At 37.7% G+C, this 21228-nt stretch overlaps 1 protein-coding gene across 21 annotated transcripts in view; it reads left to right on the top strand.

Annotated features, from left to right (window-relative positions):
• Positions 1-21228, top strand: part of ROBO2 (roundabout guidance receptor 2) — a 1029216-nt gene that overhangs the window by 887665 nt on the left and 120323 nt on the right. For all 21 annotated transcript variants that reach the window (XM_068180595.1, XM_068180605.1, XM_068180593.1 and 18 more), the window contains 2 exons: positions 5641-5779; positions 20047-20174. In XM_068180595.1, the coding sequence (XP_068036696.1) occupies positions 5641-5779; positions 20047-20174 (267 nt within the window). The remainder of the gene's footprint in view (positions 1-5640; positions 5780-20046; positions 20175-21228) is intronic.

The following is a 21228-nucleotide window of genomic DNA, read 5'->3' as shown; positions in this document are numbered from 1 at the left end:
GTTTTGTAGATATTGTCAGGCTGAAAGAGAAACCCTAGTTTCAGAAAAAGAATGACTATGATGACATGGTGTTAGAAGAAAAAAAATCCCCTAAATCCCTTTAATGAAGACACTGTGCCCCATTTTGCTTTCTTGAGCTCTGTCTATATGGAAGGCCTTAGCAGAGTCTTCACCCATTGTATCCTGGAAAGCTTTCCCAGTCACGTGGAAAAATCTGCCAAAACCAGGTATACATTGATAGGTCAAGACAGAGAAATCAGCAGTGTGTATTTTGTCCTTTAGATCAAATCTCCTCCTGCTTTTCTTCAAATCCCTGCAGTTTCCACTTGCAGTCTACTTGTGGCAGTTAGCAAAAAGCCAGTTTAGCTTTAGATTATTTGTTATCCACAGATACCAAGAAGTTGTTATAGAATAATGATACAGCTCTGAAAAAAGTGTCTGATTTGGTCCCCAAAGTCTGCATGTAACAGTCAGTAAAAACTGTAATTAACATGACTGTAGATTTATATAAAAGGAGAAAACCACTAGCAACTGATAACATTCATTTTACTGCACTTGCCTCTTATTGGTGTTCCACGCCTTTACTGTGCAAGCTCATCAAGCCTTGGGTGCTTAGAGTGTAGGAGTTTGAGATGTCTACACAAGTGCTTATTTCTCAAATGAAAAAGGGAAAAGTGCCTAAAAAGATGTAGTAGAGGAATGTCTATAAATATAAAACCACATTCTTTTGCAATTCTGTTTTCATTTATTTGGCCAACATAGGTAAATTTGGTGAGATCATAATATCCTGTCTTCTTCCAAATGTTTTTTTTTTTTTTTTTTGGCAGAGACCTTTACTTCATCCAGATCACATTGCATTTAATGAAATATCTATGCTATTGACAGCATTCTGAAGTGAAACTTACTTCCAACCATCTAATGTTTCCTTTTTTCCCTTTTGAATCAGAATGCTAAAGTGCAAAAAGCTTTTAAATGTAACTATTTGCTATTAAATCCCTCCCCAAAGCCTCTTAATTTGTGTTTTAATGTTCTTTTTAGAACACAAAAACATTTTTAAAAATGATGTCTTCTATCCAGCAAAGACAGAGAAAACAAGAACAATTCTAAATCAGACTGAGGCTCTACATTATGAAGACCATCAAATCCTTCACTCTAGCAGTTGCCTCAGCACAGAAAATATATTAAGGTAGTTAGAATCATTTTAATTAGATTGAGGCCCCATATATGGCTGTCTAACTTTTTGAGGAACAGGAAAAGGGCAATAATACATCTGAAGGTCATCTGAGTCTCTCTAATAGACTGTGATACTCAGACCAATTGTTAAATATGGGAAAAATTGAGTTCTGAGGTTAACTTGTGTCAGCCCCCAGAGCAGGAAAAGCATTTTGCTGTTTCTGGCTCGGATCTGTAGGTTTCCTTGCAGCACATACCTCAAGCACTGCAACAGATTGTAGGTGTGTGTCCAGATTGCATTAACAATCCCCTTTTATAACTGCAAGCGAAGTTTATTCTGAAGTTGTAAAGGTCACCCTAGTAATAGCATGACTGGTTGACATGACATATAACCATGACCTATTTTATAGTTCTCTTCAAAGATTTTTAATATTCATCAGAGAAAGTCTGGGAAGTGGGTACTTTATTTACTCAGTGAAAGCTTATAAAATAGCTATATTAAAATTTTTATATATGCCTATGATTTTAATTTATCACCCTTTCTTGTTGTTTCTCAAATATATTGTGCTCTGGATGCTGTTGACAGAGTAACAGTATTTAATTATACCACAAGTCTTTATTTATGGGCAAACCATTTCAAAAGAAAAAATATGATTTTTTTATTTTTCCCAAGACTAGCTCTGAAACTAAGTTTGACCTGGCTGTGCAAAGAAACCTTTATTTAGCATGCTTGGGCAAGCAGTGCTCTGTCTCCTGAGAGATTAACATTGTAAGCAAGTTATGCAGGTGACTCAAATCCAGTTAATCTCACATAAAGAATGTTAATTGCATTGGTAATGGCATTCACTATGATCACTTCATAGCTGTATAATTAGATATTGGATGTATTCAAGGGGCTTTCTGAGTGATACAAATACAGGAAACAACATAAGAGATAACTTGTTCTTTCCTGATTCACGCTGTGCAAAATGCAGAGATGATGCAAAAATGGAAACAGCAGTTGTTGGTATTTGCATGTCCTTGCTAACTGGGCTCTGTCCTTACATAGCTATTAATTTTCTAGCAATTTCTTAAATGTTTTTAAAAATATACAGTTTTAGAAGCTGATATGAAACAAACATGTATGTATTCTCCTAAATTGCCTTGATGTGGAATCCAGTGATTTATCTAATGACCTCAGGGCCATTTACTTTTTCCTCAGCTGGGTTCTCCTCAAAATGAGACAGGAATTTATTTTCTCATCTCCTGTGCAGGAGAATTTACAGCCACAAGTAGCAATTTCATAAGTATGCACAGTCTCTTTTCTAAGCTGTTTACACGCAGCTTTTGTAAACCTGTCTAAAATAATTTTTGTATGCAGATCAAGCCAGTGTACAGACAAACAGAGAATTGTTTAAATTCAGTGGGGATGAATTAGGGTCTCTAAATCACCAATTAGATTGCTGATCTGGATCTGAATTTCTTAGTTTAGGATCATGTCTTGAAAAACAAATGCCAAAGTGAAGATTATTGTGTATGAGCTGAGAGCAGGAGTTGGTCTAAGCTCTTCTTAGGAGAGAAGTTGTGAAAACAATGCTGTTGCAAATTTGCAGAAAGTGTCATTTAAATATTCCCATCCAGATTCATGTAGTTACAGATGGGCCAGGTATGTTGCTTAGCATTAGGATTAAAAATGTGGGGTTTTTTGCTTTGTCCAGTTGTAATAAGTTTATCAAATTAAAATGGCTTTATCCAAAATTTTCCATGGCTAACTGGAAAACTAATTTTAGTTGACAAAATTAAATTGACAAAATAATTCACTCTTCTTTAAGAATGTTGGAGTTCTTGCAGTTTGGAGGCCAATGGGATGATTGGAGTGAAATGGGCAGGAATGAGAGGAATGGAGGAAGCTTTTTGTCCTGAGAAGTGCAGGTGCCTCATACTGAATATCAGGTACCTAAAATATGTTGGAAAATAGCTGCACTATGCCAGAGATGTACTCTTTTTTTGGCTTGTCCAGAGGATTTTCGCTAAACTTAACCAAATATGGACCTGCCTAAAAAAAAAAAAAGTAATAGAGTAATCAATTCATACACCAGAGAACCCATTAATGCAGATCTGGGCAGCATTTTCCCGTATCTACACTGTGTTCCTGCTGCTGTCACTCTCCTGGGAGGATCCTTGGGTACTTCAGCTGATTTTTCATGTGTCAAGTTTGTGGATGGGCAATATTTGGGTGACCTGGGGAAAAGGCGCTCCACTTTAAGTGCAGACCAAACACTCAGTGGAGAAGAGTCCATTTGCTGTAAGGTACAAAAAGGGAGAGGCATGGTAGTTGGAAGGGGAATTGGACTTGAGAACTTGTTGGGTTCCAGGTGTGAAAAGTTGCTATTTCTGGGCTAAAAGAAAAGATAAAATGACTAAAGAAACTGTCAGCAGCTGGATAGGTCTTGTACGCAGACTTGAAAAGAGAAATTACAAAGAGCTGGATATGGCTTGTACACTGACTTAAAATTATATAGATTTCAATATAAGCAGAGAGGCTAGAAATGAATTTACTTGCCCAAACATTGCTGGAATCTGAAGATCCTGGGCAGAAATAGGAATATGACAAAAGGAATGGCTTGGGGAGAAGAATCTTTGCCCGTTAGCCATGCTTTTATCTCTATAATCTGGAAAGGTGCTATAGATTCTTGAGCATGTCTATTCTTCTGCTGACAAAATATGTTTTCCCCTGCCAATAGGTTTCTCTGCTAATAAGGAATTCCTGTGTGATGCTGTCACTCATTTACATAATTACTAACAGGTGGTTTTGTGTTCCTCATTTTCCGACTGATACTCCGATTTGTGAAAGTGATGAACACTTTTTGTCTGCAGTTGAATTAATGGAAGCTGAGCTTTGAACACAAAAAATTAAAACTTCGTTTCCATCCAACGCTTCCCCATCCCCTCAAAAAAAAAAAAATTGTCAGTTTTGTGGCTCAGTTTGAGCAGCAAAATTTAGCAGATACTTTTTACCTTGCTTTCTAAGATCTCTATCATGCCTCAGAGAGGAGCTGTGAAAAGAAGTGGTGTGATTATAAAGCATTAAGATAGGTGTAATAGAGGTCATGAGGAAATTAATAATTCTGTCTTTGAAGTACATTTTGAGTAGTAAGGCAGGAGGCCACCCTCCAAACAGTACAACTAAAGCAAAGTATTAACCACCTGCTCATTAAGTGAATACCAACAATCTGAAGATGTTTGGGGGAAAAATAATGTGTGATCATATAATTGCAACCAGTCCCATAAGGCATCATAAACAGAAGGGAAGTGATTAAAAGACATGCAGACAGCCTTTATTCTGCCAGTAAGTGTGGCCTGCTTTATTTTTCAACCTTTATAATGTTCTTTTAACTTTAAAAAAAATTATTTGCATATAATAATCATGCATAACAAACCTGTAAAATTAGCTCTGTAGTTATCAAGATAAATTTCCTGAGTCAGAGTCTGGTATTGCTTGCATCTGTATGAATTCTGAGTAATTTTTTAAAGTGACATCATATCCCTTAACTTGCTGAGAGTGAAATATGAAACATAGTGTGTAACCAGTTTTACATGTCCTTAGGATAAATCCCTGTCTTAAGTGGAAATACTGTTTCATATAAACCCAGCCTTATAATGGTTTGACTTACATAAATAATTTATGACAATAAAAGTGTGGTATGGCTGAGAGGACAGAACAAAATTTGTGCCTTCCAAAGGCAACTTGGAAACTAACCCCAGTGACATCCTTTCAAATGAAATTACCGGTACTTGGATTTTGTAGCAGTATAACTGAGATCAGATTGTGGCTCTGCATCTGGATTTTAAGCAGGCCTGTACAGCATTATGGTGATTAATACTATTTGTAACTGTGCAGCCTAACATAACAAGGGTAAACACAAGTTATTATTCAGACCTTAATTTGGTTTTCCATGGTGAAGTTGGTGATGGGGATCAGGGAATCTCTGTCCTGTGCACGACAGTTCACAATTGCCTGAGGTGCATAACACAGAGCTTAAATTTTCCTCTGAAGCATCAAGGTATTGATCACTGCCAAAGGCAGGCTGGCTCCATGGGCAGCTCATACATTGCTGCAGCAGGAGGTCCCAGCTCAGGCTCTTGTCTGTGCAGCGCTGCAGAGCCACAGCTTTTCCAGGGAAAGGCACAGCCTCAGAGGCCTCTCTGCTGTCCAGCAGGTGGTCGGTCAGTCCTGGCACAGGCTGCCTTCTGGTCCTCCTTCCCATCCTCTTCTTGCTGGAGGGCAGGATGGGACAGCCTTTGCCTCTCCAGCCTGGCAGCCCTCTTCCTAGCTCTTTATGCACTTCATCAGTTCCACTTGTCTGAATTTGTGGAGCTCAGCCTCCTTTCTGTTTGATGGATGGGTAAGCAACAAGATGCTGAAAAGTCAGAAAGTGTTCATTTCAGCCCTCTGACTCACTGTGGAATTTTAATGTCTCTTTCAAGAGCGGCCCACGTTTCTCAGGCGACCGATTAACCAAGTGGTGCTGGAGGAGGAGGCCGTGGATTTCCGGTGCCAGGTGCAAGGGGATCCCACACCCACAGTCCGGTGGAAGAAAGATGATGCAGACTTACCAAGAGGAAGGTAAGAGCCACATTCATGTTCACTTTCAGATTTCAATTGTTGCACAATGCTGGAATCCATCCCTGCTACTAAGAGTTTGTTCTTTGACATTGTGTCCAAGATTTACTTCCCGCATTGCTGCTCCTTTGGCACTACAAATCTTGTTCCAGAGGCAGCTGTGCAGGGAAGCCCAACCTGGGTGAATTGTCCAGGTAATGGATTCTTGTGGAGGAAAGAAAAGTGATGTGTAGGTGTTGTGAGCACATGGGTATTCAGTGAATTTATTGGAGACAGTAAAGATGTTTTAGGACTGTAATGGTGATAGTAGCCTTCAGAATTATGTGTTGATACCAAGAGAGAGAAAACTTGGCAGGAAAGTTTCTCTGTTGCACTGGCAAGGTGAATTACAAGCAGAGAATGGTGGGCTTTGCTGGCTCCTTGGTTCATATCTGTTAAGTCTTGGAGAGAAACCTTCCTCTTGGGGAAACAAAAAGCCAGACTAGCAGAAATGTAAAACAGAGTTGAAATCTGGAACAGGCCCCCTGTGTTCAAGAAAGATTAATTTAGTCTGGAACAAACTAGGAGAAAATTTTAGTGGGTAGGGGAAGGGAGTCTCTCCTGCAGAAAGGTTTTAAATTAGTTTGGCTCCTTTCAACTGAAAGAGCAGTGTTTGGTCCTCATTTTCTGTAACTCTCTTGTTTTGATGCTGAATCATTATTTCATTAAAAAATCTCAACATGGAAATAGCTCTGGGAACAGGAATTAGAACCTAGGTCTCCACAACCCAACAAGTCTTTCTGGCACTATGAGTACTGATTTATTTTTGCACAGTTTTAATTTCAGCAGTAGACATGTATAATGCCTCTTTCTTTTTTCCCCCACCGTAGCTGACATTTTCTAACAGTTGAATATACTAATGGAAAAATACATAATCTAGAAAAAAAACTTCTACGTAAGTTAGATACATATATATATATATATATATATATATAGATACATATATATATATATATATATATACACACTTAAAAAAAATTCATTCTCTGGCAATTAAGAAAAAATTAAAAGTGACATAGCTGTTTTGCTTATTATAGTGACAGATGTGTATAAATGTAATACGCAAAATATTATTTTCAGGAGAAGACCTTTGGATGTCAGGATGGAATTTTCTCTTTGCTTGCTCTTTAACTATGTATTGTAGAGTAGTCCACAGTAAATACCTTGTGATCTGTAATTTATTCTTGCTTTTGTGCTACTTCTGTTGTTTTAAACCATGTCTGCTTCTAGGTCTCAAAAGCAGAAGTAATTGATGATGAACCCACAGTGTCTTTGGTTAGATTGCACTTCTATTAGATATTCTGTAATTATCTATTCTGTAATTTTTTATTTATATAGCAAGATAAATTAGCATATCTTCACTGTCCAAAAAGCGAACATTTCCAAACTGTGCTGCATGGTGCTTAATCAAGGAAGTTAAGCTTGGAACCTCTAAAACAGAAGCTATTGTGTTTTTCTGGATTTTTAAATGCCAGCGAAGAAAATTGCCCAGGTATAGTCTGAATGAATGGATGGATGAGGAAATTATGATATCAAAATTTTATAAATTAGGAAAAAAAGTCAAAATGATTCCTCATTGTTGAAATTGATGGATTTGTTTTTTGAGGTAAAAGACAAACTGAGCTCCTGTATTTTAAGCATTTTAACATCTACAATGATATATAAAGCCCTCAAGGTTTTCCCTTTGTTATTCTTCCCACATGCATAAATACTTCTGAGCAGATCTATGAATTATTTCTCTTATAACTTTCAATATAAATTTCCTATTTCTATAGCTAACAATGTTCTTTGCACATCTGTCTCTTTTTGTTTTTTCAATTTCATTTTGGCTTCATCTCTAGATTGCAAGACAATTATAGTAGGTACCTGTTTCAACAATTACAGCAGATTTTTAAATGTGTCTGTTGTTGATTCAGCTTTCAGAAGTGTCTAGTTCAGTGACAACGAAGTGGAACAAACTGAATTTTTGTATGCATTTTGTTTCTGTAACTTGCTTCTGGTGAGTGCCAGAATCAGTGATAGCGGATCCATAGTCTTTCAGAAATCCTAGTCTGTTTTTCCACCTTACCTTGTTTTAGTTTTTTTCAGTGACTCATGGGAAAGCAAAGAGAAAAGTAATGCCAGTGATTTCTGGTGACAAATTTGAACAGTATTGCTACACCGAGTGGTGTGTTGAGTAGTAATTGGAAAATAATTTCAGGCTGTTAAAGCCCTAATTATAAAGGTCCCAGACGGACTCTAAGCATCTCCAGTTGCAAGTGGATTAAATGAGAAAAAAACCCCAACTTCTAAAGAAATTACTATGTTTGAAAACATGACTCTTTATTATTTTTAGCCAAAAATAATTTGGCTGTTTGTCAAATTGTCTGTGTAATTCCTCAGGAGTATATAAACAACTGTGCTTCAAATCTGAGAATAAACAGTTTATTCTGATGGTGCAAAACTTCATTCTCAATTTCAGTTGTTTTGAACCAATGATCTAAATCAACTATGATAGTCTGTATTTTGAATTTAAGACCTTAAAGTGGCTCTTTGAGTAGCAGTTTTTAAAATGCTTGGGAAATATTGGTCTCACTAGTGGTCAAAGGAAGTTACTTATCCAACATCCTGTAGACCTGACTTGAGATTTCAGACTATATATATATGTTATGGAGCTCCTCTGTGTATGACTGGGCAGGAATTAAACAAATGATAAATACTATGTGAAAACAGTAGTGTGAGTAATGTATGATAACTGTTTTCATAGTTCTTTTGCACCATTGTGATAAAGAATTATTTATGTTCTTCAGTGCTTAAAATTCTTGTTAGAGCCTAAATTGGTCCCAGCAAATTAATACCTTGTTGATCTAAATGTTGGTATTGCACCAACAGGGAGAATCAAAATCCAGTGTGAAGTCTAGGGTATGTAAAGCCTTTTTCCAGAAGCTGTCCACTTCAAATCAGTGACCCAAGACTGAAATGTATTGTGAATCAAAGGCACATGTTGTATATTTTATTTTAATTGCTCTAAAAATTCAGCCTCACACCACAGGCTCCACAGTACACAAAGGGTGGGGAATAGTTAATCAAGTATGACTAATGTCAAACTACTGGAGGTGAACAGGATGTTGTGGGGTCACCAGTCCTATGCCTTTGGCTGCAACATGAGGTTCACTATTCCATGAATAGAGTTTTTTCTCATTATAAGTGACACAAGGAAATGGCACAAGGATTGTGTCAAAGTGACTCAAACAGTTGTGGCTATGCATAATGATTAAGACCTACTGAAAATTAAATAAAATTTGTCTTTATGCATTGAATTTTTTTTCCAGCTACCTTTCAGGTATCTTTCCCTTTGATGTATGCCTAGCAAAAATAGAGCTTATACTTTCCTTCCAAGGAGCTGATGGTCTCCTGTGTGGTAGGGAACTCAATATGGCCTGGATCAACTTTTCATTCATCTACATTTTAGTCCTGGTAACAGGAAGAAAATGACATTATTTGTGAGCCTACAGTATGAGAGTGGCAGATCTATGACTAGCAATTTAATAACATTTGAATAAGGTTTGTACAGTGTTTCATGTCTTCAAATTTTCTAGCGAAGCTGAGGAGAGCAGCTGCATGGTCTGTAATTATATAGCAAGTAATAAGTACTTTTTTTTTTTTAAGGAAGTGAAGAAATTTTCAATTACAAGTCAAAATTTATGACACACTATAATAACTGTTTAAACCTTTTATACAGAAGAAGTTAGCAGTGCCAGTTCTTCGGCAGAGTGAGGTTAGCTCAGCAAATGTATTTTTCAGTTGCCTTAAAAATGACTGAGTAGCAATCACATAGGCCTTTTTTTGCATTCCAGCCCGGAACAGCTGTTTTAGCTCAGTAAATACATCTTTAATGAAATTACGACCTGCTCTTTTAAGTTGCATTTACAGGCACTGTCTGATTAGATGGATATTGTACTAGAGATGAAAAGTGGCAACTGCACCAGCAAGGAGAGGTATTTATGTGCCACCCACTCAATGGGAGTGTGGGCAGAAAAACCAAGAGTGATGCTTCAGAAGGAAAGTGGTGTGTAGTTTATACAAGGTATATTGCTAAGTGTTAAGAGATTGTAGGTTATTAAATGAAACCAAGCAGTAACACCCAGCAGTGAAAATCACAAATAGCACAGTAAGGTTTCTTATTTGCTGGAGATTAGGAATGTTCATTAAAAATTACTTGGGAATAAATATTCTTAAAGCACAGTGTTAATGTGTTCTAAAATATGTGTTAGCTGCAACAGCACAAGCCTATGTAGGTGTTAGTTTTGCTATGGTTTTGAAACTGGCCGCTTTTTTTAACGCTTATGCATAGCCTGGGCAGAAATGCTGTCTGTCACACTTCTGATAGAGCTTAATGAAAAAGCACACCTCTAATTTCTCTGCTTTCCACAATGGCTACTTGTGAGTCCAAAACTAGGCACATAACAAGGCATTTTAAAAATATGTCACTGTCTTCCAGATGCAAATCTTTGAAATGGTTTTAAACGCAACTGACAGCAGACCTAATGAACTAAGAAAAGCTGGATTTTTTAAGAGGAGATCAAAAAAGAACCTGATAGCCTGAGAGGTTTTGCATTTTTATTTCTCCATTGTGATGTGTTGACCCTGGCTGGATGTTAAGTGTCCCCCAAAACCTTTCTGTTTTTCCCTTCCCAGCTGGACAGGGGGCAGAAAATATAATGAAAGGCTTATGGTTCAAGATAAGAATGGGGAGAGATCACTCATCAGTTAGTGTCATGGGCAAAACAGACTCAACCTGGAAAAAAATTCATTCAATTTATTGTCAATCAGATCAGAAAAGGATAATGAGAAATAGGACCAAATCTTAAAAAAACATCCTCCCCCCACTTTTTTCCTTGGCAGGGAAGGGGGCTTGTGGTCAGTTCATCACACCTTGTCTGTCTTTGCAACTGCTTCTTCCTCAGGGAGAGGAGTTTGCTTCTGTGCCTGGAGTTCCTCCTCCCCTCCTTCTTCACTGACCTTGATGTCTGCAGAGCTGTTGCGGTCTCATGAGAAATTTGGTGGGTACCTTGCACATACCCACCACATCCTGACCATAAGATAAGGCTCTGTAAGCAAGACAGTAATTTTTAAGAATAAACAGTGGTGCTCCATAATTTCATTTGTATTCTGTGGATAGGATATTGAGGTATTTAACTCCAGCCCCCTCTAGATACAACCAAGGGGAGAATGACCTTTCAATGAAATATGAGGTAATAACACTACAGCACTGTGTGCTTTCTTTGAATTAATATCTGTGCAGATTTTAACAAAATGCAGTCTAATGTGTATTGAAAATTAATTAGAATAAAGAGTGTGTTTTAGTAGTGTAATGAATATAATCTTTGGTTACATCAGCAAATCTCTATAACAATTAATAACAATTAATGGTTTTAAATGAAGGGTTGGAGGAAAAGGATGCTATATCATATTGGCTATATCACATGTACTATTTGTCATCTCTGGTTAGATCCTGTATGATTTGCATGCCCATCTTTTTTTTCCTTAAGCTAAAGCATTAAGGAGAGATTAGTCCCTTTATGAGGAGCAAGATTGGATGTTCTTAATAGCTTGTCAAAAAGAGACAGTGAAAGAAAGAGGTTTAGTATGGTATTTGTTTCCTTATATGCATCTGGAGGCAGGAGAGGCGGTTTGCAGAGGATGTTGTTGTAGATGTCTGGCACAGAGAGAGCTGCTCTGTAACTTGCAGAGACCATGGGGCACAAGTGAGCACTGGCAGATCTCAGCCAAGTGCAGCTTAAGCATCTTTTCAGCTGTTATATTGAACCATTTGAGGAAACTTCTGTAAAATCAGAGATACCATTTAGAGATAGAGAAGTGATGAAAGGTAAAATGGATGCAGGGGTTGGTTAATTTTTGTATATATAACATCAAGATGATGTACCCCAGTGATGGTGGGGTGCCCCCTCCTGTAGCACTTCTGGTTGAGTATCCCTTTTCTCTGATTGCTATTTTGCCTGTCACTGAACCCTTCCTACTCTGCAAGTGGAAATGTATTCCTTACAGTTGCATGAGGAGTACATGCCCAAGTGAATGTCTAAATGACAGCATTTTTTAATGTTTTAAATCCCTCAAAACTTGACATTGAGTAAAGTCCTATAATTGCATCATCCCACAGTTACCCCAGGGGTTTATAGTCTAACCCAGGAGTTGCCTGCCATTCCATTTGTCTGAAGTATTAAATGCTGTGAGCAAAAGTGGTAGATGTGTGGCTCTGCTAGACTGATCAGCAAAGAAACAGTTAATAACGGTGACATTTAAATTGGCTTCATGTTAAGTGTCAGTTCTCACCACAGAGCTGAAGAAGAGCTATTGTTTCAGCCAGTCTGTTTGCAGATTCATGAAAATACTCTCCAGTTGCTTACATAAGGGTCAAGGTTGGAAAAATAGCTTTACAACTCCATGGACAGCAGCCATAAAAGAATTGTGTCAACTAGCACTCCTGCCTGCATGTTTTCTCTTTCTGCTGTGTGAACTATTGGTGATCTATGAAGTGATCACTGACAGTGCACTAGGAACAGTATTGTCACAGAAGAATGTTGTTATTTCTTTTTATTCTTTCTTATTCTGCAGCCTAAAATAGTTAAATTTCAGAGCATTAATGAAGTCACTAGAAGAGTTCAGAAACAAAATTTAATGCCAGTTGTAGGTAGCTTCAAACATGGGTTTATCTGAATTTTCCACTCACAGAAGGCTGCAGTAAAAAATAGTCTTGCAGGAAGAGGAGACAGTGAAATTTAATGTAGAATCTCATTCAAAATACTCCTACTAGTACTTAAATATTTCTTTAGTGTCAAAAAAAGCAAAGTGTACTACATAAAAGCTTAGCTATCACATGGTTTGTATACTGTATTTATATTTATATTAAGGTAGCCTTCTTTCTATTATCAGTTTATTAACCTTTAAAATCATAGAATTAAAAAGGAAAGATCATTAACTGTGCATTTTTTTTCCATGAAAACCTCAGGAAAACAGGGAGGACAAAGCTCTTAGTTATATTCAAGTGAGAGTAAGATTCAAGAGCTCTAACCACTGATGTTACTGTAATGTCTGGCCTGCAGGGATTTCTTCTCCTTTAACACATTCCATCTCTTCATGGGATGCAAAACTTGTCATCTGAGTTAAAAACAAATTAACTTACACTGTCAGTGAAAACACTTTAAAGGTAAAGTTTTAAACCTAAAAATTATTTCAAGTTTCTATCAGTAAGTTCAGTGTTGATAATTGCTTAACTAGCAAAATGTACTTTTTAAGAATATGACTTCTGGCTCAATTGAAGGCACTTTCATTACAACATTAACATGACTTCATCTTTAATTGCCACTTCAAGGTTGGTTACTGATTCAAAATACAGATTAGGAAATATTTAATTTCTCTGACAAGTTTATAGTAATCTTTCATGTGCTTTAGGCAAATAATAATAAACAGGCAAACTCAAATTTAGTTTATCTCAAACTACTCATGATCTGTGTGCTCATGTTAAAAAAATGCATCAAGCCAAGTTTAGTGGGTGCATGATGCCAGTCTGGTGTCAAATCCTCTTACTTTGTTCCAGTCCATGTTATAACATTTCAATTTTTCAAAAGCTGAAATGGACAAAACCAGATAACTCTGAGCATCAAGGATACTTTTCTGAGGGGTGAATATATGACATAGGCATTAATAATATAAATTTGCCTGACAAATGTGTCTCATCTGTGAGGGAAAGGACTACTCCTGGTGATGGGAGGATAGGTCTCCATGCCAAGTGATGACAAGGTCTCTTAGATCACACTTCCACCAAAGCTCCAGTTTCTGAAATGTGGAGCTCTGTCTGGAACTAAAATCAAATCAGAAGCCCATTTTGAATAATTATCATGTAGTAATTCCCTATGAGTACACTCCCATGTGCAAACAGAGATGTAAAGGATCTCTGTATAAGTTTAGATGGGATTTAGTGAATCACTGATTCCCAGACATATGTTTTGTTCTTAACTGCTATTTGTTTCCAAATTATTTCAAAGAGAATCAAAAACCAGTCTCAATTTGCTTTCTTGGTTCTCTTCTGAGCACGTGGCTCCTGATTTTGTAAGAGACTACGCATATTTATGTGCAGTCACACCTGTCTGTTTGCATGTAAGAGCAGTGCTGTGGAGTGTAATGCTTCCAGATAATTTGGAAAACACTATTTCCTTGGAAACAGGTATGATTTCCCAATGTTGGCCCAGTAACTGCAACAGCTGTACACATATTTTATGAGACTTAGACCATTTTACTGAATGCCTTGCTTTAAAACACAGTGCAATGTGGGTTTCTGTTTTATATTATTGCAATTGAGTGTGTCTACTCTATCAGATAGAAATAATCTGCTGATCACAACCCATAAGAGGTTTTGGACTAAAGCAGAACCTCAGCATAATTGAAGAAAAATCACAATAGTGAACAGCAGCCTGTGTCACACAGCTCTTTTTCCTGTTTTGTTGTATAGAATAAGGAAACATGGAATATCAAAACACTTTTATATGACAGTTCACAGACATGCATCACACAAAGAAATTCAAAGTAATATAACATTGTCTTCTACCTTTCTCTGGCATGAATGGCAGAGCTAAAAAATAAATGGGTATCTGGACATGTAGATGTGAGGAGTAGCCATCCTGTCAGCACCTTGGAGATAGCTCCCTGGTAGTTCAATATATCATGGCTTTAAGCAGTGTCTTAGAGCCACCCAGCAAAAAGCAGCTTTTGATTTCAGGGGCACAACAGAGTAATTTGAGACCAGTGCATACAAATATATCCATAACTGTCACTGATTCAGGTTTTGCTAGAGAAAGAAAATCTGACACTCCAATATCTTTCCCCAGAAAGCTGTCACCCATATACATTAGGGCTTCTTTCTTTTTTCATGGGATAGAAGTGAAAATAACTCAACTTGTGTCAGATATGCATTGCCAGTGGGCATGGAGGCTCTCCCTTCTGCTGCTGGATCACACAAGCCTGAAGCAGGTAACAACTCACACTTCCCATCTCACTGCAGCTTCCCTCTGGCTCCCTCCATCTGGCACAGGGATGCAGGAGCCAGTGAAAAGCTGTGGCACTGTTCTGGGAACTGAAGTGCCAGCACCACAAAACCGAAGTGGCGACAGAAGCTTAAGCCTCCTTAACTACCTCCTGTTTACCCTGGTTTTGGGCAGTAGCATCTCTCTATTTGGGCTCCCTAATCATCGATGTTGTGAGCAATCTTGAAGCTTTGTGCATGTTCTGCAAAATAGTTTGGCAAATAGGCAAAAGAAAATACAGCAAAGTCATTTTCGTGCCATCTCTTAAAAAAAAAAAAAAAGGCAAGCCTACAATGTGCACATACAAAGATTCCAATTTATTATTTAATATATTTTATTTACAATAATGTTTTAGATTAAAATATATACCTGGTATAAATTAATGCAAATTTTTTAGCAGTCTAACAGTTTAGATGTGATTTTTTCCTCTTGCAATATCCCTTTAGCAAGAAATAGGACTTCTTGAGTTAGGTTTCTTGAGTTCAGCAGAGCATTCTGTGAAGTTTAAAATACACCACTAAAGCAAGTACATCCTTGTATTACTAAGGCTACTTGGATATTTATGAATGAAATTACTCCAGCTGCAGATACATTTTTGCTATCTGTGCATGTTAAAAAACAAAAGAGCTGCATTTTGTTTATGCATAGGTGCATTCGCATTTTTGAAAATATGGAAACCAGGGATTCTGTGAAGCACTGTGGAAAATTTATATCAAATGCAAAAAACGCCAAATATGATTGTTAAATACCTCTCACTTCAGTAAATCTTTCTCCTTTATTTTTTTATTTCATAATCTTGAGGAAGATTGATGGCTGAGTATGAACAGATACACTTCCAAATGTGGGGAAAAAATTCCAATTGTGACAAAATCAGTTCAATTCAAGTTTATTCTTAGATGCTTAAGTTAACACATGAATTCAACCTCAGTACATTAGTTTGTGTTACTTAAAAATAGTTAATGTGTTTTGTTTTATTTGCTATTTGGCTGAGCAGATGGTAATGGTTTTGACACAATTCAGTTTTTTATTTTTCTTCTTTTCTTTTCTTGAAAAAGACAAGGCTCTTTCTCCCACTTTGTCACAGCTGGTTACCAATCAATCTCAATTCACAGTACAGTGATGATAGCACATGTTGTTCAGGGGCCAAATCTGATTGGGTTGCATTTTCAGCAGTGTTTCATATCAAAAAAAATTGTGTCTGTATGGCAGTGACTGTCAGCACACTATTGTACAACTGTCATTAATCAGAACTAGCAACAATGAATGCATTCATATGTGCCAGAGACTGCCAGATTTCATTCAAAATCACCCAATTTCTATTAGAATTTCCTCACCAGCAGTGTTTTCTCATGTGCCTCTTGTTTCTCTCTTTCTTTTTTCCTTGCCAGTCCCCTGCCAGCCGCTTCCTTTTCGCTTAATTAAAGGCAGACCAGCTCTATTACTTGCAGAACAGAAATTATGTAATGTGGTGCCCAAAAGTGGCTGGTTTATATCTGGCACAGACTGACTGACTGTTTAAAAGACCTCTCCCAGCTCAGTCTGATAGCTAAAGTCTAGGCTGAACCGAAAGGTTAAGCACCTCTGAATGTTTAACAAAGAGAAATACTTAAAATCAATTAGATGTCCATAAACACGTGAAACTGATGTCTGACGCCCCGTGGTTTTAGCTCAATGCTGCATTAATTGGCTAGGAGTCAGCAATATTTGGGCAATATGTCACAAGTTTTTTCTTGACACTGCACGTATTTTGAAGACATGGCCTTCTTCATCTACTGACAACATTAAGGAGCAATTTAACCACTGCACCCTGGTTTTCTGCCATCCCACTGTCAATCCAGCAGCCTCGTAAACACTGTCTGTGATGGTATTAGCAGAGAGGACCCTGATCCTCATTCCCAAGTGTTCAGAAGCACTAATCCAGATGAGAGTGAACTTCCACAGAAAATGAGGTGAAAACATCTTGCTATGGGGATTTGAGGCTCTAGGACAGAGAGGAGACAAGGCACTCTTCAAGGCTAAGCAGGTGGATGCTTGAGAAATTCAAAAGATGTTCGGTCTCCATACCTTGTTATTTTGTTTGTGCTGCTGAGGGTCAGGCTAAAAGTCAGTTTCCCTCCTTTCTCCTTCCTGTCTGCTTCATCTGCCAAAGCTCTTCACTGAACTGTGGTGACTTCTGGGGACAGTGTTAGTGGAACAGATGACTGATGGGCAGCATATCAGTACTGCAGGACAGCAGATGGTTCTAAGACCCCACGGGTCCATCCACGTATGAATCTAATTGCTAGATGGCAATGTTCTGTCAGGGTGGTCCAAAAGTATGGCCTGTTGGAGGAACAGACTGGGAGAGATGAACCTGTCCTTGAAGTAATTGTTAACTGGACCATGACGGTGACATGTTTATGTCACCCTCTGTTTGGTGACCCAAGTGGGAGCTGATGGCTGTAGCCACCACCCTGCGTCCTGGCATGCCACGCAGCTGGTTCCTCCACCCAGCAGCCTTGGCACAATGTGCACGATTGGCAGGTGCAGGGATAAAGGCTGCCGGAGCCTCGGAGGCAGCTGGCTGGCATGCCGGCACCAGCACATCCGTGACAGGAAGCAGAGTGAGTCAGCTGCAGCCCACAGCATGCTGGAGCTCCTTGTCGCAGCCTGCCTGCATCCCAGTTCAGGCAGCCTCTCTCTCAGATACAGTCCTGCTGCTTGGCTGTTTTGCTCTCGGCAGCATTAAGTGAAACACAGGGATGTTATCTGTTGTATTAAAAAAAAAATCAATTACATAGATGGCTAAATGTTTCCCAGCTTTATAGCCCTAATTACTAATTCTGATGTCCAATTCATATTTATATTACAACTGCTCTTAGTTTCCTCATCATACAGGAGCTGAATACAAATTTATATTTTCAGTCTCCTAGAGCTGGCCTCATGTCAAGAAAATAAGCATTCACTCTCATCTGCAACTCTGCAATCACCAAAGACAAATAACTGCTCCATCATTGTAGGATAATGTTGTCAGATTCTTGAGATTTTTAAGGGGGACAATTTGCCCTTTCTGTCTTATGAAAACAGTGATTTTTATTTGCCATTGATTAATGCAGCACAGCATGCAAAATGACATAATTTGTGAGCAGTCTAGAGGAAATGTTCTTTAGCTGCATGTGGCTGTTGAATGTAGTTGTAATAGATGTGTAGCTCTCCATAAGGTGCATATTAAGTTCTCTAACATCGTAACTACCTGCCCTCTCACCACTACCAATGGCACTATGCTGGCAAAAAAATTATCTTTACAAGTTTCTAAAGTTTGCCATGACATCTATTTACTTATTCTTCCCCTTGGCATATCTCCTATTAATCAGTTAAGTCTGAGGTACTGCATATACATACAATTAAATGTAACTCCCAAGGAAATGGGAATTATATGTGTTTATGTTAACTCTGACAGAATGGTTAGCCTCAAATTCTTCTTTATTAAATTATTCCTTGCTAATTGATAGAATGGACCTACCGAATATAGAAAGAAGTTGTATAGTGGTGAGTGTGAAAAGATTTCTTGACTTGCTCTTTGTTTTTGGAATTGCTAGGAATGCTCTAATTGATGTTGTGAGCTTTAGTTAGACCTAATAGAAATGTAAATGTTTCACCATATGGGATCTTTGAGTTAAGATGCTTTGAAGTCTGTTAGTGCATGGTGCTCTCTCTACAAACCTATACTAAAGGAACCAATAGCAATATATGTTATGTACACAAAAAAAGTTGTGTTTCACTTTCCCAAAGGATCTAAAAATGCTCATAGAGCCTGACAACATTCCTCTGACTTGTTGCATTGTGTCCTTACTCATCCAAACACTTAAGGGTGCTTTTCCATATGATTTCAATGAGTTTCCTGTACAAGTCTATAAGGCCATTCCTGCATAACAAAAAGAAAGTAAATGAATCCTTCTAAAATTATGTCATGACTGTGTATACAGTGAGAAATAGTATTGACACCTCCTGAAGTCTAGATCTGTCTTTAGTTTAGTGTTCCTATTTCACTGATACATGTGAATCCAAAGCCAAGTCTAGATTCAAGGTGAGTTAATGTGTCATATCAAGAAGGGATGTTGTGGAAAATAATTTGACAAAGTAATATTTAAAGGGTAAAGTATCTATGCTGATAACCAGGGTTTTCCTGATTTGGCAACCAAAGATATTTTATACAACATGAAGTCTCCTGCTGACTTTAATGAGCTTTGGATCAGAGCCTAAAAAAGTTTGCTAAGCATGGCTTCTGCAGGATAATAACAATTTAGCTGAAAATATTTTTCTGGGTATAATCAGTCAAAATGCCTTGAGAATAAGTGTTTACTACATATTAGAGTATGTTGCATTAAGTAAGTTTTATACATCCTCATGTATAAAACTTAAAATTTTAGAATTTTTTCAACAGTAAAAACAAAGTTACATTAAGTAACTTTTATACATCCTCATGTATAAAACTTAAAGTTTTAGAATTTTTTCAACAGTAAAAACAAAGAAGTGGACAAAGCACAACTGAATTGTTCCTAATTTCTTTTAAGAAAGAGAAAATGTCATTGTCCACCCTTATTGAATTGTTTTGTTGTATTTCTGTGAAATTGATAAATCTGCTTTAATGTGCCTCTTCAATAAATGTCACCTTCCAGAGCCTGAATATATTTTTTATTGTTTGCAATTGGGTAGTATGAGATCCTACCAACATATTTACCATTCCCTAAGGGATTGCTGCTGTAGGGGAAAACTGTATATAAAAGGAAATTTCCAGATCAGCAAAAGGTAAAATGTGTAGCTCCCACAGTTAAAGGCGCGATAAACCTGACCTGTCATGTATTGATAACTGATGTCTGATACCTTAATTTTATCTTATTGCTCTAGATCAAGGACAAAGTGAATGATATTATTAATAAAGCCCTAATACTGAACATAGCAATACTAATTTTATGTAAAGTTTCTAACTAATGCAGAGTGCAATAAAACTGTCATGGAGATTAATGCTTCATGGAATTATCTAATGCTGGATAATAATTTATCTTCCAAAGTTGGCTCCAAAATAGATTCAGACTGGCGTTTTCCAGGTGATAGCTTCTGTCCATTTCTGCTGCCCACAAAAAGAGTTTTCACTCTTTTGCTGTGACACAGGTATGACATCAAAGACGACTACACCCTGCGCATTAAGAAAGCCATGAGCATGGATGAAGGAACCTACACCTGCATTGCCGAGAATCGAGTTGGGAAAGTGGAAGCCTCTGCTACGCTCACCGTGCGAGGTGAGTGCTCCTGCAGAGGCAGGGCCCGTGTCCTACACGGATAATTGCTTTCTGCTGGGATGGGCCCCATCCTTCCCTGCCCTTCTTTGGGTTCCACACACCCTTTGCCATGGTGGCTGCCGCACTGATTTACAGCACAGGTGAAATCCTGGTCCTGTTGATATCTCATGCGAAATTTTAATTGATTTCAGTGGGATAAGATCCCCCTGCAGTTAAAGTTCTGTCCCAATGTGTTTTTATTGAAGAGCAGATGCATATATGCATAAGCAAGCACTACATAACCGTGGGCATAGACATGAATATGTGAGCCATCAGTTTAGGCTGTTAGTCACGTTTCTTTCTCTAAGAAGTATAACGAGTCGGGTAACTATATTTATTAATGACAAACATAATACAGATAATATTATTATGGGATTAGCTCTGCCATAATTAAGCTCTCTACTACTACCCTTTATCCAAAAAATAAACCACAGCCAAAGGAAAGAGAAAATCCTAATTAAATTTTTAAAGTATTACAAGGTGAAGACTAATTATTCTCTCCTAAAACATTTGTGGTCTCTAGTATCCACTCACTGTTTATGTGCTGCTCTTTGATTTGGTAAGGAGGTTTTAAGGCTAGTGAAATAATGAGTTGCCAAAATATCTTTCGTGACAGTACGTATAGACATACTAAATATTATGGGGAGAGAAAAAGTTTGTAAGCTAATATTTCTATTTGAGTAAATAGAATATAATAGTTATTACTTCATTCCAAAAGATAAGCAGCAATTTGGCACAATGGATATCAGGCAGACACTATTTCACAGTTTAGTGGTGCATGCTGACAGTTTTCAGTAGAGCTGTGAAAGGTTAATAAAAACATTTTTAGCTTTATCTGTCCTCCTTTTTTCATACACATTAAATCAAATGTTCAAAGTCTCAATGGATTGCTTTATTAGAACTGGGGTCAACTGACCCAAGAGGCCAGCTTCCATTTCCATCCATTTAATGCATGGACACAGTTCAGTTTAATTTGCTGAATTCAAAGGGGGAAAAAAAGCCACTGAGTGGCTTT

Source organism: Anomalospiza imberbis, chromosome 2 (assembly GCF_031753505.1).
Source record: "Anomalospiza imberbis isolate Cuckoo-Finch-1a 21T00152 chromosome 2, ASM3175350v1, whole genome shotgun sequence".
NCBI classification, from domain to species: Eukaryota; Metazoa; Chordata; class Aves; order Passeriformes; family Viduidae; genus Anomalospiza; species Anomalospiza imberbis.
Note: the sequence above shows the minus strand (reverse complement) of the source record. Positions and strands in the feature narration are given on the sequence as shown.